This window comes from Typha angustifolia, chromosome 15, assembly GCF_048772165.1.
Source record: "Typha angustifolia cultivar Huaian chromosome 15, ASM4877216v1, whole genome shotgun sequence".
NCBI lineage: Eukaryota > Viridiplantae > Streptophyta > Magnoliopsida > Poales > Typhaceae > Typha > Typha angustifolia.
Window position 1 is genome coordinate 260,506 of NC_133253.1, and position 18,950 is coordinate 279,455.

The window sequence follows — 18,950 nt, forward strand, 5'->3', positions numbered from 1 at the left end:
AATATTAGGTAAGAGTTATGGCAAATAGATACGGCACTCCATTATAAGTAATACAACTTGTATGATATCCATGTGTACAAGCAACTGGCTAACAATCATTGAATGAAAACATTAGTCTGTGTTGTTGTTGTGCATGGTTCTCTCTCCAATGCAGCTGCTAGGGAGATAAATTAGTTCCACTGAAAGCCATGCATACTAGTTCCTTTTGTCTTAATTAAGCGAGATAGTATTTGTATCCTAATCTCTTTTTAATTATTGGACGCACACCACCGATAAATATTAAAACTAATTTATACTTAATATAATGTCTATTTGTACACCTCGTATAGATGGATAAAATAAGCAATTAATTAATCCAAATGCAAGCTTCAGCCCGATCAAAGATCGATGTACTCAATAATCTATTGGACACCGGCAACTACCATTGACTCTAATAAGTGCCTACGATATCGTGGATTCTTGGACCATCGAGAACAAGTATTCGTGGCATAAATCTTGTCCTTAGTAGCACAAACTGTGAAAGATTTATCCACATAGGGAATCTATCTAGCAAGATCCAGGATTCCCGGCTGCCAGTGTTTTACTGTTATTATGTGGCATCAGTACACCACGAGATTCGCTTCACTTGGCATCTTTCTAGATCACGTTCGCCTGTTTGTCCATAGGAGCGAAACAATCCCCCCAACGAAATTAAACCTTTCTCAAGTTTTATCCAAATCTCAAACGCCAAAACCACTCTTTTTTTGTACTCTCTCTCTCTCTCTCTCTCTCTCTCTTTTTTTGTCTCTTTCGCAGATGGAATTAACCGGGTGGAGGAAGCATTGTAATTAGAGTATTTGAATGCTAATTCACTATGAGACATAAGTTGTGCTACAAGACGTTCTCTGGCTAAAGACTTAAATTTTCACATAACCTCTGGTTTTTGAGCTTGGAGTATTTTATTTTATTTTTTTCTGACTGCATTGGATAAAAACCAACCAAGGATTCAACTGACTGCTATTATTAATGTGCAGTAAAACTCCCTCTCCCAGTGGATAGTATGTAGTGGGCACATGATTCAGTTCCCCAGCTTGTTATATATATATATATATATATATGTTCATATATGTGGGCCTCCTCCATGAGATAGAAGAGAGTAGAGACGTGCCAATCTCCAAGTGGGTTACAATAATGACTGGAGGATAGCTTTGGCGTTTTGGTGGAAGTCAGATGGAGATGGTTCCCTGAACCTCTCGATCAGCTGTCCAATCACTGTTTAAACCCTGTTTATGCCCGACATTAGCACTGTCCTCTACCTTGCTCGTCTTCTCTCGTAGACTGCTCAAAAGCTTTTAATTGTCAGGAACTAACTGCACAATCAATTGGGTTTGGATATTATCTGGTAGTGGTAGATAGATGATACATACGATCCGGACCAATAACTGCTCATTATTGAGCCCCAGTAGCATGTGAATAGGGACCATATATATAATATAAATGATTTATTTTCTCTATATCTGTGAAGAAAGTAAACTGTCAACTCGGTTACAAGATATTACTTGGTGGAATTAGAACATAATTGAATATTGAGAAGGTCTTACAGGATAAGGGGACAACGCTTTTTATTGATCTTCCATATACGTATAATTAGTGCCAAACATACATATTATCGGTAATAATATAACATTCTACCGCTCCAAAACCGAACTATAACATAGCCAGTAGCCAGCGGTATAGTGATTGGTGAGGAGATCCATAGAACATAGAATCTCGATGGAGCTGTAGGTTTATTGATGGATGTGGTTCTTTGGGTAATTAAGGAACACCAAAGTGGAGCGATGCATCGTTGCAGATACCAGACAATACGTTGGTTCGTACATAACTGGGTCCCCCTGATAAATAATAAATTATCAGCTGGCCCACCAGTTGTTTAGTGGAGGGGACACAAAGGGATTTGATAGCCTGGACTGGATCTTCATCTCTCGTCGTGAAACTTCCCAACTCATCAGAGCTGTAGAAGTACGTGGTCCTACTACGAGGGTAGGGAAGCTTCTTCTCCCACTGCCTTCTTAAAACTACTATCACAAGAGGAGACCCACTACTTCCAACCCAATTTGTGATCCAGTTAAAGCCCAAAGAAAGAAAGGATACCACCTTGTTCGGCTTTTATGCATTTCCAGGCCCAATCCACAGAGAGAGTATATTGAGTTACTCATTTAGCATCGCAAGTACCATATGACACATTCATATATAATATACATCAAAGAAGAAGAAGAGTAATAGACTAAGATAGTAACAAGCACTGGAAACTCTTGTAGATGACGCCTACTGCCTATATTGATTGAGCCGCGCCGCTGCGGCCAGCGACGAAGCGACACCGCCGGGCCTCGCAATCATGTCCGGCTTGTTGCGTATCTCCATTCCCACCGCCGCCGCCGCGTCATCAATCTCCACCGGCTTGTCCGCAGGAAGCTTTACTGTCGCATCCTGTTCCGTCGTGGCAAATTCTTGTTACATTGACCGGTCATATGTTATAGCCGTTCTACTACTAAACAAATAAAATTTTATATAATTAATTACCAAGAGGACGTCACGAAGCTTGGTCTTGTCGTCGTCGCGTGCAACCGAAACGTTGGCGCTCGCCGCTGCCTGCGCCTGGTCGGCGACGCCACCAGGCAACGGCATATCGAAACCGGTAGCTCTCAGCTCGGCGGCTTGGATAGCCGCCACGTCGCTCGGTTCGACCGGCTGATCACCCGCCGTCAAGGCGGCCGCCTCCATAGCTTCGCCGATCGTTATTTTGGTTCCTTCTGGTACTCCTCCTCCAGGGTTGTCGGCGGTCACGTACTGCCCCACCACCTAAAACAGCAAAACCGTGAGAAATTTTCGCAGAGAAGCCCTCTTCTCATAATTCACACATTTACCTGTCCGGTTAGGAACTCAGTGACGACACGGCCCCCGGGGATGGGAGTCTCTGTGGCGGTGATACCCTGGTCTCGTGGGACGTCGCTGACTTGGTCTTGGCAGACGACGCCCGCACGCTCATTGCAGGCAGCGGCTGAGAGCATGATGCCGGCGGGGCCGTCCTTCTGTGTTTGGCCAAGCACGATGTTCTCGGGCGACTGCATCATGACCGCATCCTTGGGGGCTATGGGCTGGCCGGCGAGGTCACTGGTGACGGAGAAGACGTCACCATATTTGATGCCTTGTCCCCGATCAGCTGCTAGGGGCCTCCGTGGCTGTTGCTGGCTCATTCTGTTAATAATTGGGAAAGACTTAACCGAAGATATTTCCAGTGGTATCTTCAGGATGTGGAATGGCAGCGTGATGCAGAGGAGGAACACAAAACGAGGAGATATAAAAGAAGGGTGGTATGGGATAGGAAACGTACGTGTAGCGATCGCAATGTGGGCACGTATTCGACAGGTGGGGCTTTGCAGCAATTCGGTTGTACAGAAATATAATTGCAACACCAACAGGCCTAAAAATCATAATTCATAAATGTGAAATTTCTGATTTGCAATATCATTCAGAAAATATTTAGTTTCCCGTAATGTACATAACTTTCGGGCATAGCCCTAACATTTATTATAACATCAAGTGACTCTCTCTCTCCCCCTCTCTCTCTCTCATCATCATCTACGTTTGCTCCCATGCGGACGGTCATGCTGATGGTCCCTTTCCCTCGACCCTCTCGGGTGCCTGCGGCCCTCCTCCTCCCACTCCGCTGCTCTCCTCGAAGGCCTTCGCTTGAAATGGTACTCCTCCTCCTCCTCTTCGCTGGAGTCGCGATCATACCCACCACCGCTCCCTCTCCGCCCTCCTCCAACCACAGACTGTTGGTCGTAGCTTTCCTTCAGACCGGTGTTACTCTTCTCCTTCGGTGGTGGTGGAGGTGGCGGTGGCGGTGGCGGTGGTGGGAGTTCGGAGGACGACGATTTCCTTTTCTTGCTCGTGCCGGCTCCGGTGCTTGTAGTGTTGGGATCCGGGAAGCTGATGCGGGAGAAGACGCTTCCTTTCTGCTTCTTGTCTGGCTTTGCGGGTTCGGGTGGTTGCTCGATTTGGTCGGAGGAGGAGGAGGACCTCTTCTTGCTGGTGCGAAGGTGCGGGGAGTGGCGCGAGGGCTCGCGGGGAGGGGCGCGACGATCCAGGCTCGACGCCTTTTCGGGTTGCTCGGTTCGATCAGATCGGTTCAGTGGACCACCTTCGGAGATCAACCTCTGCGGCTGTCAAAGAACGATAATAAGACAATACTTAGAGAACCGATATTACCCAGATACCCCTACAACATCAAGCCCAACCTAAAAGCCAACATTATATATATAGACAAGCTTGACAAAAAGGCCCATGGATCAGCGAAAAGCGTGAATTGACCAAAACAGTGGACACCTGATCGGAACACGAGAACCATATATCTCCCAGAGTATCATATAGTGAATTATTTACATTAAAAGGGATGTTGGACAAATTAATGTAAAGGGCACTTATTTAGTGGGTTCAATATTTTCCTACTGGAAAATGCTACACGTTCAGCAAAGCTCAAACTCCCCGGTTGAATCCTAAGAAAAAGAGGCCCAATCTTCCAGCCATTTCGTAACAGTCTGGAAGACACCGAGGCTCAAAAGGAGTTTCCTAGAGCTGAGCTTTAGTAAGCAGCCTCTCGGATTCACACAACAGTACAAACCTAAAATGAAGTAAATCATATAGGCGATCTGCTACCCAGCTCAGCCAGCTAACAGGATAAATTAAAGAAGAAAGCTGCCCTGCTATGAAACAAAGAACACGGTCGCACGTCTTGCATTGGTATGGAAATGACCAATTCCAAGTTTAGTTCTTTATGATACAGCACACTGCCTTCCGAGGGGATTGCTCATGGCCGATCCTAACCATCATGATGATTTTCATGAAAGCATCAAACGATGATGACGTAGTTTTGACAGCTATAGATCAATGTGACTAGTAATGCAAAAGTCTTGCCTCTCCACTTGATATCTGGTGCTGCTATAAGGATGAAACATAGAGTACAAAATTGAACAAGAAAAATGATGGACAAAAAACGACATACAGGCTTTGGCTTTGACTTCACTGGTGGAATATCACTGGCACCGCCTGCTTCTCTTGTTTCCCTTCTGGGCCCCCTATCCCTGGAATGCTCCCTCTCTCTGCAACCAAACATCAGCAATTATAGAGGTAAGCATGTCTGCACATACTGGAAAACTAGGTGATATCTCTTTCAAACTCAACTAAAGCTCAACTCGCATATGTGACAGATGGTTACATTATTTCTCCCTGTTTGCAGTCAGATTTCCGTGTTAAAAAACATAAAATGGCAGAGAAAAGGTAGTTGGAACTTAAGTTGGAAGTACCAGATGTAGCATAGACTTGCAGTAAACACAGACCAAATAGAGCCCTTGAAATAGCTCACAGAACTAGATCCAATTTCAAAGACCTCCTATCATCAATCAGAGGTGGTTGCAAACATGCAAACGAGAAAGACACAAAATGGAAAAGATATGCCAATGACAAAGATGCTTATTAATGACAAATTGTAGGATGGTCTCTAGACTATTTACAAAGAAAGCTAAATTTGTTGGTTAAAAATATAAAGAAGAACTAATATAGACTGAAGTCCAATCTAGGACCTCAACAAGGAGAATCCTTCGTAGTCACTTGGCCAACTCAGAAGTGGCAAAAGGAAAGAAGCTAAACCTAGATAATAAGATGCTTTCTATTACCTTTCATTAAGTCGCTCCATTTCACGTTTTCTCCTAAGATCAGCTTTCCTTGCCTCAAACTCTTCCCTGCTCATAACCGGTGGCCCCATATTCATGCCCATGCTGCTGACAGCTAACTCAGACAGATCCCTAGAATAGTTTTCATCAACTTAGCCATGTGATGCAAAATATAATGCAAAATAACATTTATCAAGCTAATGAATCAAATAAAGAAAGGGAATGCGAAATATTAATCTATAACCATCAAAAAATAATGGGCAATTGCAATAGAACTATGAGAGATATTTTCCAGAAACAAAAAAAAAAAGCTTGATACCAGCACATAATTTACTATTTTCGAAGGTTTTCATTAACAGATGAAAATGTCCAATCAATAAGACCTTGCAAATAACCACACTACCTTGGAACATGTGGAGGCATCATATAACCTTGCGCGACAAATGGATCGTGTGGCATGATCCCCCCACCAAAAGGAACATCAAAAGGACCTGGTGTATAACCCATGTAAGGCATCGGACCACCAAAAGGTGCCATATACCCATCAATTCCCAAAGGCATTCCACCATGCCAATATTGGTTGTAGCCTGTTGCGGCAAATGGCATCCCAGCAAAATTTTCAGCTCCAATATCTTGATAATTTCTCCATTGCATGTCAGAAGCTACAGTGAGGGAGAACATTAGAATTCTTGATAATGACAAAACATACAAGACTGATGTTTGAGAAATACAGAGCAAAGGATAATCATCTCCAACTGCAAACTCATTTAATATAAGGCAGTTGAACTAAACAAAGTCATTATCTAGCTGATATTACGCAGAAACAGCCAAAATGCACTCACCACTTCCAGGAAGGCGTGTTTTTTTCTTCTTCTTCTTCTTTCCTGATTAAACAAAAAGAATGAACCCTTATTAGGAACCAAGGAAAAAGAGGAAAAAGGATGTTTCTTAGATAGATGAAGAATCTAAGCAAAATATTGACAAAAACATCGACCAGCTTAAAAAAGACACCACCTTGCAAATATAGAAAGGGGCATCAGCATCCGTACATTCAGTTTGCCACTAAATTGTTGATTCTACTTCCTACTGGTCTTCTACTTGCTATAAAATAATACAGTCGGTATGACTTATTTAATTTTAAATGAAAATTGAATGTTGTCTACAAAATTATTTTCAACAATCACGCCATCAGATATGCATTACTTTACTGCATATGATTGAACTCCATCATCACAAAAAGACAATAAGTCTTGACAACATCCAATGACATGATTTCACTGCATCTACAAATTTATGCATTACTTTACTGCATATGATTGAACTCCATCATCACAAAAAGACAATAAGTCTTGACAACATCCAATGACATGATTTCACTGCATCTACAAATTTAGGCATATATAATAATAACACTCACTAGTATATATTTTCCATGAAATATTAAATTGTCCTAAGAAACTTGACCAAAAACCCAAATGCCCATCAGATGTGCCTGGTAATCCACAAACTAAACCAGGAATCTACAGCTAAAGGTACTTAAAAAAAATAAAGAATCAACATTGCAAAGTGCTTTGCACACACCTTGCTCACCAGCAAGCAGCTTTTCCTGGACATCTTCAGAAACAGGAGCAACCTCTGGCGATTTAGGCTCTCGTGCACTTGTTGATTCTGGTGTTGCTTCAGAAGCATTCCCAATTACCATAGCTTTCTTGTCTGAAGAAGTAATATCAACATTTGCAGCCTTCACTCCGCTTGCACTCTCAGCTTCAGGAGAATGCTCCACAGGAGGAGGTCCCTTTGGTCCATCTCTGGAAGCAACAGACGGAGTAGGAGATGGGATTTTGGATTGTACAGGACGAGCTGATTCCATATCCTGCACTTGCACCAAACTTCCAGCATTTTCTGTGCTACTGGTTGTTGACTCCAATATACGGCTGATAGTTTCTCTAAGTGTTTTATTCGGAAGAAGGTCATCTGCCAATATACTTGTGGCCCCACAAACACACATTGACTTGGTAATTATGTAGTCTCTAATGCCTAATGGAGAAAGGCATAGGTACAACTCAAAGACAGTTCAAACCAGGTAAATGTATCAAAAATAATGCAAAATAATAACGGTCCAGTAAATGCTATAACACGAAGTACTAGAAAAAAAATTAGAGACCAAGATGATGTAAAGGTTATAGACAGGTCATATACACTTGCGAGGTACTTTAATTATGACCTGGAAAAAAAGCTCATTTTCATTATTTTTTTTCCAGTAAGACTGATGAGGAAAGTACCATATCGACACACAGCATCAAAGGTATCAAAATTCCCTCACTAGTAAAAGAAGAAAATAAGTTTGAAAAGTATGGCACTTACATCTGTCACAAAAACTCCTGAAACAACACTTGCTAGTTAAAACAGCATCTTTCATTACTTCTTTACACAATGGGCAGCGCAATTCTGGTGGAAGATCACTGACAGGACGAGTGGTCGGTATGCCTTCTATTTCCTTCTCAAATGCAGCTCTATTAACAAGAAAGATCCTCATGTTCCAAATATTATTGAAATGCCATTTAGAAAAGAAAAAAAAAAAAAGGGAACTTCAAGGTAAAGTTACAGCTTACTCATTTGGCTTTAGAACAGCAACAGCACCGCTTGGCAAAGCATACGAGCCATCAGGAGTTGCCATCAGCATTGATTTTGGAATGCCTGTTGGGGGTTTCACCCTTCGAATGTCATAATTAGGGTCACCATTTGTCGGGCAATGCTGAATAAAATGACCTGAACAATAACATTTGCCCAATGAATGTAAACTTACTGTTACTGAACCCCATAAGAAAAGACAAACCAACACCAACATACCAGGCACTTTGCATCTATGACAGACGTAGCCTGCTGGAGGAGTTTTGCGCTCAAACCCACTGCGGCCTTCTCATAAAAAACACAAAAACAAGGGAATGTAGGCATCCAAGAAAATGGAATAGCTTCTTAAGAATATGACAGACATAAATCTACCATACATAACAAAAACCTGCATCCGCTACTGTCATGAATTGCATGAAGGAATGAGTAGAGTGTTATCATCACTAAGTTAAATGCTACAGTGTCACTCATTAAAAACAAATATCTTGTACTCTTGCACAGAATGCAAAATTATGGGGGTCGTATCACCTTGACTGTTTAATGTCATTCAGAACTAATATCCCACCACATTCAGTTTCAAAAAGAAAGAAATAAAGATGAAGTCACTGTAAGGATTTGCAGTATTACCAAAACCACGCCCACCAGTCATCCTTGCACCCATTCCCCTTCCATAACCTCTCCCGGCACCATATGATTCTTGAGGTTGGCTGCAAAGAATGTTCACCAGGTGAAAATGCTACATTATGGAGAATGACGACCACCATTATCTCCTTTGTTTTTTGCAGCTTTAAATCTTTGATAACCATCATAATACCGTTTCATTGTTTAAAAGATAAACTAAGAATTCAATGAATCTCACCCATTCCAGTCAAGGGCAGATGCGCCAACTAAAGCTTTAATCTTGTTATCCTCATCAGCCTTGTCCACTGGAGAAATATCCACTGCTGCGATATTTGATTGAGATGGCAGCACTTCAGGAATGGCATACAAGTCATTACCAAACTCATCCCATTCTGATTCCTCATGCTGCAATGTTCAATAAATTAATCATCCGAACATAGTATTTATCAGAAGTCCTCCTTGTACAATTTCAACAATATGATTCTACTGATTGGCATTAGAAAAGGGTAAATTAAAGTAACATTTGTCCAATGTAACGACATCTATGGGTACTTAAGCTTACATATTTCACTGTGGATGAATCACCAATCAACGTGCTACTTTGAGTTAAAACATCTACTTTATCCTCTACAACTTTTGGCCTGCAGATGAAATGCAAATCTCAAGATAACTTCATCATTATCCTAGACCTGCTTTCCCTAACTTGCACGCAATAAAGTTGCAGAAAACAACTTATTACAGTAACATATCTAAACGAAAGCAAATGCTCAAGTTTCAGAGTGCGAAGTAATACTCGTCTGGTTCAGTAACAATAGTCTTCCGTGGTCGTCCTGGAACTCGACGAATCAATACCGATGTGTTTTTAGGTATCATAGCTGCTTCATCTACATACTCTGAAACCGGAAAGTGAAGAATACAAAAAGTCCATATGAATCCACATATCAACCCAAATTCCCCAAGAAGGTAATACAACAGAAACATATACCCTTAGCCCATCCGTTAAAATCCCAAATGCATGTATCATTGTCATTGCTATTAGGCTTTTCTCTTTTATGGTCTTTGATGCTAACTATCCACTAAAATATATATTGGTATACAAAATGAAACTATTTGAGGAATCAACAAAATCTTGTCTTTGAGAAAGAACCAACCTTCGTCAGTCTGTGCATTTGTGACCATGAGGTCAAAATCTGTACCCCTTCCCAAATGCTTGGATTCAAAAATCCTTTCTTTCAAATTGGCAACAGATATGAATTGCCCCTCAATGGGAATAGAGTCGTAATCTTTTGCACTTTTAAACTTATAATACACAGCCATTATTTTTCTTTCTTTCTGGTTTTCCTCTGATCTAAAAATGCACACCAGATAAACCACAAAGAAGAAAATTTTGCTCTAAATGGAGCTGCAAGCGAACTTAAAGCCTGAAAAATTGAAGCAGGCCTGGCAATAAGCTAGAACAACAGAAAAACATAGACATGTGTACAAGTAATTAATCTCCCTCAATTCCTCAATGATCGCATCGGTGTCTTCTCCAATTCAACAAGAGAACCATTCCGTGCTTTGTAGAGCGAATCACGATGCGAACAGATAAACAGATCGAGAATTCGAGATCCGCCTAAAATCTCCAGGAGGAGCACTGTATGTAAGCCCGTCGGGTTGGAATTTCGATCAGCGGCTGCAGGAAACCTCCACGGACGAACGAACCAAGCCCCAAAGGGGCAAAAACCTCAGATAGGCTCACCAGATTGCTATCGCCGGAAACCTCCTCGAACACGATCTACAAGAAACCGAAGACGCTGTGGACCGATCTAAAGCCACCGGATCTCCGAGAATAGTAGAAGAAGGTCTTCTATGGATCTTAAACCTCCAAATCGAGCGGCGAAGAAATCATAGATCGATCCGCCGGAGAGAACAATCCGGTCGATAAATCAACTAGATAGATCGATTCTAACGATTGAAGCGCAGGAGGAGAGGATAAGGCCTCCGAAGGTGAACAGAGTTAGGGTTTCCTACTTCACGAAAGAGGATTTGAGGGGCAAAAGAGGAAAGCCTCCTCGACGGGGCTATTTATAGATACGCGTAGATAGGAAAGATGCGTTGCAATTGGACCGGCATAGTTGTGCTTCGTTGATCTCAAATCAGCCCAATAAGGGCCCGTTTGGTTGGGTAGATTTGGCCCAAACAATTAGGCCTATATGCTTCATCTTGACAGATGTAGCTTTTTTCGCCCAATAACTTCATGATAACTACAGTAGCACGAATTCGCGATTCGCCCGACAGGCCAAAATAGGCTGTTTATTTACAATAGTTCCAGAGCTAATTAGGGCTGTGTAATTGTCCTACACAGACCTTAGCCTATCAGCTAATGATTACCCTTAATTCAGGCAGAACTCAGGCTTTAGCTCATGATGAAGTTATGCACTTATGCTTGTATCAAAACCACTACTTATAATCCGAAGCGTTGGCCCCTAAAAAGGAGAAGAGCTGCATGCAGATACACCAAATATAAATATGTGCGTATCGGATTCGTCTTTTGACTTCTGGGCCTCGTCTCTGAGTCCGAAGGTAATAGTTAGTAATAAAGGCTAAAAAAAAACTCTCAAATTTCTGTTGCTCCTCGCAGTAAAGAGCAATGGAGAAGTGGGTATTGGTAAGGAAAATCCATGGCAAAGAAAAAACAAAATCGGCCCGCCATAGTAAAGAGGTAATAATTTCCTCTTCTTTTTTCATGTTGATCCTATTCTTTTTGCATTGGTGTACTCGATCTTTTATTCTTCATTACCGTCAAAGGAACAAAAGATCCAAATTTTAGAGGTGGAGTCCACCAAGATAGAATCAGTGCTCTGCCGGATGATATAATATATTGATTTCCATCCTCAACCGGTTGGATACAAGCACTGCAATGTGGAAATATCCCTCCCTCGTCAAGTTCGACTTTGACGCCAGAGCTCTCTTGCCACCTGCGTTACCACCGCATGCAAAGAAGACTTTTTGATATATAGGAATGAGGCGTTACTGAATACACAGAGAAGGGGGTTGTTACAATGTCAATTGTATCGCAGTTACATCTATTCGGCATCTGAGGATCGAAGTACGAGAAGCTTAGTGATGGAATTATTGGAGTCTGGTAGAGAAGGGAGAAAGTACCTGCTAGGAAAGCTTTTAATTGATCTTCCTCACATAACACATCTAGAAATAATGTTTGAGAATCTGAGAGTGAGACATCATGGGCCTCTTCTAACATGGATGCGGCAAACATCCAAGAGCCATGTAAGATAGAAACAAAAAGAAGAAGAAGAAGAAGAAGAAGAAGGCAACACCGTGAAATGTTCAGCAACGTACAGCTCTTTCTTGAGTTTCTAGGAAACCCTCTAATTTCAGGCACTATCATTTAAAGGTGTTGAAGTTGTTCTGCTTCAGAGGGACGCTGTGGACCGATCTAAAGCCATCTCTGAGCTGTATCCTTTGAATCCCTTATTCTGACTAATAAGAACACGATTTCTCCGTCTGCGGATCTTGCCAGATCTTTCCAACCCCTGAGTGATAAAGGGTAGAGCCACAATACTGGAGCAAATCAGAGATCTTTTCAGCACCTTTTCTTTTCTTTTAGCATAGAAAAAACGGACTCTATTCGTCTATAAGTTATATGAGGTTCATGTATTTCGGCTTAGATGCCCAAACCAACATTATTTTCAAGGTTCTATGTGATACAATTATACAAAGAGAGAAAATTTTCAGATCAAACGTTGTGGAAGATGATAGTGCTGTTCTTGACAAAGGATGAGAGAAGTGTGTTAGCGGTGATAAAACAATATGAATGCGTCTGGAGCATGACTACTCACTGAGCAATGCATGCTAATGGGCGGCTACTAAGACACCCTTCTTCACTCTCTGACATATTCCATCTTGTGAAAACCCACCTAAACAGTAATCTAGTGATTAGGCAGATGATTTATTCCGAGAACATTCTTGTTTCCTGTAGAGAACTTCTACCCATGAGAACATCACAAGTGAATAACGGCAATGACATAAGCAAACAGCAAGATAAACCAAGGTTGAAGGTAGCCGATTTATCCACGAATAGGTGCTGGAAGGAGGGAGGAAAGGCCGAATAGGAATCTAGATGTCGGTCAAGATTATTGAGGAGACAATCATGACATATGCAAGAAAGAGGAAGATGTCTATCTGAATAAAGAATTCTGGGCTACCCCTCATGCTTGGGGCAGCTACTGCTCTGCAGATTAGAACAAAAACATTAGACTTTAGCACATAAAAGTAATATGAGCAATTGTGTGAAGGATATGATACAAGAAAATTGCTAAGATAACCTTGCAGTATACTGAGTAATAATATCAGGGTGATTAATAACTGGAGTTAATCTAATATCCTTGGCTCATGCACATATATCAAACCTGGCAAAGTTGTAGTGTAGGTCATCATTAGCTGAAACTATACAAATATTTCTTCATGGAAGCATTAGAAGTATGCTGAGATCAGTATAATGACCACTGAGCACTTCTTAGCAAAAGATATCTAAATAGAAAGTGCTCTGCGAGTATCATAAAACCAAAAGCAGATTTGCTCACCCCAAAGAGTGTTCTTCTCATTTGATTGGGATGCTTCAATTCAAAACTGACGGTATTTGTCATGGCAACAATGCTAGCAACATCAACCACAAGTTCCTCCCTCGGCACCAAGAATTTTCTGTACGACTAGGCAGAAAGGAATGCCGAAGGGCTTTGAAAGGCGCAGGCAATCAAGTTAGAACTTAGATGAACATTTAAGACAAACAAAACGAAGAGAACCACGTAATAATAGTCGATGAGAAAAACATCAAAAACTTCTTCTAGTCTCTAGAGTTAATTAATTAGATTCGGATATTACTTTTAAAGCAATAAGATGAAAGACTGAAACCCATTTTGGAGGAAGAAAATCTTGTGCTCATACATCATAGTGCTTACATACTAATCGTTTTGATATCAAAGTACTTAGATGAGTTTTAAACCGTTCGCTAAATGGGCTTCTCTACGGCCCAGTTTGGGTGGTGAATAATAATATGAAGTCATGAACAAGGTAATTATACTTTTAAAAAGACAAGGTAAAGATGCCTTTGGTAAAATGAATCTATTTTTATTTTTTATCGCTAAGCGTAAACGGCCAGTGGCTTTGCGCCTTGTGCCGGGAACGATGGCGCCGATGGCTAGGGTTTTATCGATCACGAGGCGGCGTTTCTGGCGTCAAATCCAGACATCTCCTTCCCCTCCTTCTCCCACCGCGAACCCTCTCCTTGTGAGGTTGCTAAGGCAGCCAGATTTGGGCGTCAAGATCGCGTTGGAGGAGGACAGCTCAATGGCTCGGTGCGATTCCTCGTTTTGGGAGCACATCGTGGCAGCCCTCCAATCTTCTGCGCCTAGAAAAGCCCAACTGGTAATGCAAACACAAACCGTGAGTGTTATTAGCTCAGCGACTGAGATATTAGAGTAGATGATGTACCAAAAGGTGGTTTTTTCTTACAGGAATTCGATCGCAATCAAATTTATATTGCAGTCATAATCTTAATCTCTGTTACATTAAAGACTTTAATACCGCATAAGAAAGTTCCACTGTATAAATTCTCGTCTCTCCTGATAGTTCTGAAGTACAAGATGTCAAGGTATTATACTTCAAAATTTAGAAAATGATCTTAGTTTGAAAGGTAAAACGGATTTCCTTTTAAACAGAAATATTAGAATAGGTAGAAAAAAGATTCAATATTGTTTATCAAATTTCAACTAGTATGATTGAAAATCATCACTACCGCTGATGTCAGAAATTTATCAGTGGGAATTTTTCTGCAGTGGAATTCTGGAGGCTAGGTGCAATTTTTATCTCATCTTAGATTCCCTATATTGAGTTATCATATGCTTTATTGAACCGTTTTGAAGTGGTCACTGTCTGAACCCAGTTCATTTTCTCATGTACAAAATTAATTAGGTCTTAGAATGGAAATTGGATAAGCTATTGAAGGAGCGTGTCCTAGAAAGGGACCCATATTTGAAGCTAATTTCATTCTGTGGGGGAACGGGTAATATTCCCTTTGCTATGAGGGTCTTTACATCAATGGAGGATGAAGGCATTCGGCCAAATTCATGCATTTTTAATGCTCTAGCTACTGCCTGCTTGTCATCGGGGGACTTCGTCACTGCCTTGAGCTTGTTTGAGATAATGGACAAGATGGAGGACTGCAAACCCAACCTGGCAACCTATAATGTGTTTGTTTCTGCGTATTCCAAGCTGGGAAATGGTCATGGCATGATGAGCTGGTACTTAGCTGCAAAGAAAGCTGGGTTTTCTCCAAGTATTGAGACTTATGAGTCCCTAATCATAGGGTTTATGAAATCAGGGAAATTTGATGTTGCTGATCGGTTCTTTGAAGAGATGGTATCAGTAAAAATCGTGCCAAATCTTACCATTTTGGAAGCCAAGCTTGAGGGGCTGTGCAAAATAATGAAATTGGATGGAGTCAGAGAGTTTCTGAAGTTCATTACTGATGGAGGATGGGAGCTGACTGAAGCTATGGTGGAGAAGCTTCTGCGGTTGTATTTGGATTTGGGGGTGGTTGAGGAGATGGAAAAGCTACTTGGTTTCATGAGACATGGTGCGCATTTTTCTGTTTTGCCACGAGTGCATTGTGAAATTATCAGATTACATGCTTACTCTGATAGATTGGATGATATGGAGCATGCTGTTCGGAGATTGCTGGAGGGAGGAATGATCTTTACATTCCCGGAAGACATTGAGGCAGTCATTTGTTGTTACTTCCGCCGGAAGGCTTTCAATAGGTTGGATTTGTTCTTGGACCAGATACGTGATTCATATAATCTTGCAAGATCTACTTATGATCTATTAGTTGCTGGGTATCGGAAGTTTGAATTATATGAGAGACTAGATCTATTAATAAATGATATGAAGAGAGCTGGGTTTGCATCATGATTTTCTTGTCTGGTGTAAATGACTTTAAGGATTCTTAAGTGTACTGCTAATCGTGTTCTCTCACTGCTGGAAAGGCTTACTATAGGCTTTATCTGTCTCATATCAATTTTATGAAATGTTCGGAGTGTACAACATATTGTTGCTGGTTGGTGTATATATATGAACATTACTGGGATCTTATAGAGTGGAAGCGGCACCATGCAGAGATTGCTATTAATATCCCACAATCTATCTAGCAGAGTTACTATCAGCTAAAGAAGTACAAGACGAGCATCGAGTCGATTGAATATCTGGCTTTACATGAGAAAAGGTACGGCCTTTAAACTTCTGTAACATTTGATTGAATTTCTGGCATGATTACATATCTTACTCTAATAGAGAATGAAGAATTCTAGTAAAATCTAGTACTCTTTCAGATGGATATTAACTGAGGATGAGGATATCACAGGGATAGAAAATCATTTATGTTCTAAGCATGGCATGGCATTTCTTATTTAGAAATGCTAAATGAGAAGCTCTTGGGTGGTGTACTGTTTTAGTCGAAGAAGCTCTGTTCTCATCTCAGTTTGTTTTCCTTTATTTTCCTCTTTGGCTACACATAACATGTGCCTGACAGGTTAGTAAAATTTTCTCTATAAGTTCAAACTGATATCATTTATTTTGTCATTCAATGCTTAACTATTCACAATTTATTTTTGTTACATTATTTCCTGTTGGGCTCCTTCAGATTGTTTCCCTTTAGGGGGGCTAGTGCAGGAGTTGGGAGTAGACTCTTGCAGAAATGTAGAACAACTTGTGGGGCAGATCATCTTGGCCATGTAGACACAGTATATATCATTTGATAGAATCATGTGTCTGAAACTTGAAGACAATGTAGTTGAGGTTTTTTTTTTCCAGGAATTGAGGAAAGCACAGGAATCGAAGTACACGAGTATGTCGAGCAAAATCCATACTATCACAAAATCTTCCTATTTTATATCAGCAGGTTGGTTCAAAAAGCCTGAATTGCAGATCGTATGCCTTTTATCTAATCACGGTATTATCTTCCCAAATTTCTGAACCGTAGAAAAAAAATAAAGCAGTACACTGTACACCAAATAAGTGAGTAGCTGTACCATTTCATTTCGATCACTTGTACCTCTGCTTTCATACAATTACTATATGTGAAAAGCCAAATTCAGAACACGTAATCAGGGTTTCCCGTACGTTCTTGTTCCCAGAGTGTGTACCAAATGAAATCCACGCATGTTCTATTACTGGACTTCTTGTGATGTTGGACGTTGAACCATGTTGTCTATTGTTAAATGAATAAGTTTCGTCATTCATTTGATATTTGGTGGAAGATGATACAAATTGTATATTCTAGAAACTCCATTGATTTGAAGTCTTAGCAACAAGAAAACTGGTCGACATGCAACAACCATAGATTCAATTGATCTAAGATCTGATAGAAGTTGGAAATGATCAATATCATGGTTGTTCCGGGGACCACTTCCTATACCGGAGAGCACTACGTGGAAGTAGGTGCAGATCTTCTGCAGTCTGGGCTACAGTACTTTCCTGCACTGGGAAACCTGGAAAGTCAGTGATTTGTTTCCCAAATCAACCAGCAGTTTTAATAAGTTTTAGATCTTTTCGATCGATCCATGCAGGAAAATTCATGCACTCAGGCTTGCAGATGATCTATCGCATGACAGGAAGCGGAAACTTCCCATGACGTATGACCAGTCGCTATTTCTAAGTAGACTAATTCATGAGGAAGCTTCCTCGTAATTCAGCTGCGACGTAGGGAAGCTGGTAAATTATTATGGCTTGTATGCTCTATGAAAATTACACTACCATCTAATAACAGCGCTTGCAATCTTTGTGGGTTATTCACAATAAACTTCTACACTGCCATGATATCTGTCACTGAGAGTTCTCTGATCTGAGACACTTTGCACACATTCTCCAACGTGAAGAAAGTACCATTTACCCAATATTTATAAGAACATATGAGCTTTTACTGAAAGAAAATGGCTGCAGTAACCAATCGTGCAACCAGTAAAACTCTCAAAACTAAAGCTGATATAACAACTTTTTGATGATGTAATCGGTGAGGCACTAGACTAAAGCAACTCCCTCATCAACAACGAGTTCATAGAAGAATAGCTCAACCACCAGAGAAGATCCAAACATAGATGTCCAATGGCAGTCAACTGTGTATGATGGGGAAGGAAATTAAGACAACAGACTACGCTGGCAGATTAACGAGTACCATATATATCATGACCTTTAATAATTAAGACATAAAATAGCCGAAAGCAATGTGGCCACTATATGGAGCAGCACATTAGACACGGAACGCGGGGGAAAAAATATCTCCATTAAACAAATATTAATGATACTGGTCAGCTTGAAAATGATCCTAGATTTTTAAAACCACTATGATGTAGTCTATGTGATCGACCTATGAGATGGACGTTCCCCTTCATGTTTTCATAGGACTTAGGGCAAAATCAAATTTAGGATCCAAGCAAGAAAAGAACAACAATTAATCGTATAATTACAGAGTTCATGCAACAAGGAGCTATTATGTCAGTGTGACGAGGCAAATAAATAGGCAATAGCATGTATTTATATATGTATGGTGATCGATCGAGATGAAATCGCAGATGAATCGGACGGTACCAGTCGAGTCCTAGACGTGTCCCACGGTTACTACCACGCGGCCTCGAGTTGAGGAGGCACACACGACAACTCCGTTCTAACTAACCGTCACCCCCACCTTTGTCAGCAGTAGCACCGACCTTAGCGGATTCTGCGCAGGACCGACTGCACGGATATCCTGCAGTTGCGGCCTTTGCCAGATTTGGTTACTCAAGTATCTTTGACGACAGTAAATTCTTGCATTCCGAGCTGCGGCGGATCTTCTTCCCCAACTCGCGATATGCACGCTAATCCCTCTGCGCTTTGCCTTTGTCCGATCATTAATTAGGGTCGCCATTAAATTCTAACCTCCGGTCAAGGGATCCG

General features: G+C 41.1%; 3 protein-coding genes across 5 annotated transcripts; 1 reads left to right on the forward strand and 2 right to left on the reverse strand.

The window, feature by feature from the left end:
- Positions 1–2,304: 2,304 nt before the first annotated feature.
- Positions 2,305–3,377, reverse strand: LOC140777302 (late embryogenesis abundant protein D-34-like). The gene is made up of 4 exons (XM_073121324.1): positions 3,371–3,377; positions 2,904–3,234; positions 2,560–2,838; positions 2,305–2,466 (listed from the first exon to the last, which is right to left on the reverse strand). Exons 2-4 carry the CDS (start codon positions 3,231–3,233, stop codon positions 2,305–2,307), a joined length of 771 nt encoding a protein of 256 aa, XP_072977425.1. The 5' UTR covers position 3,234; positions 3,371–3,377.
- A 90-nt stretch (positions 3,378–3,467) lies between these two features.
- Positions 3,468–10,994, reverse strand: LOC140777301 (E3 ubiquitin ligase PARAQUAT TOLERANCE 3-like). The gene is made up of 14 exons (XM_073121323.1): positions 10,115–10,994; positions 9,757–9,856; positions 9,526–9,604; positions 9,202–9,368; positions 8,970–9,049; positions 8,562–8,627; positions 8,324–8,480; positions 8,076–8,224; positions 7,293–7,748; positions 6,554–6,595; positions 6,115–6,373; positions 5,715–5,843; positions 5,045–5,141; positions 3,468–4,205 (listed from the first exon to the last, which is right to left on the reverse strand). The coding sequence occupies exons 1-14, from the start codon at positions 10,278–10,280 to the stop codon at positions 3,615–3,617; spliced, it is 2,538 nt and encodes an 845-aa protein (XP_072977424.1). The 5' UTR covers positions 10,281–10,994; the 3' UTR covers positions 3,468–3,614.
- A 3,092-nt stretch (positions 10,995–14,086) lies between these two features.
- LOC140777455 (pentatricopeptide repeat-containing protein At2g30780-like) lies at positions 14,087–17,654 on the forward strand. Of its 3 annotated transcripts, XM_073121588.1 has the most exons (4): positions 14,087–14,390; positions 14,937–16,245; positions 16,352–16,551; positions 16,663–17,652. In XM_073121588.1, exons 1-2 carry the CDS (start codon positions 14,151–14,153, stop codon positions 15,933–15,935), a joined length of 1,239 nt encoding a protein of 412 aa, XP_072977689.1. In that variant the 5' UTR covers positions 14,087–14,150; the 3' UTR covers positions 15,936–16,245; positions 16,352–16,551; positions 16,663–17,652. The 3 variants fall into 3 exon arrangements, with proteins under 3 accessions (XP_072977689.1, XP_072977688.1, XP_072977690.1); XM_073121587.1 differs by having other exon boundaries at positions 16,352–17,654; XM_073121589.1 differs by having other exon boundaries at positions 16,384–17,654.
- Positions 17,655–18,950: the final 1,296 nt, after the last annotated feature.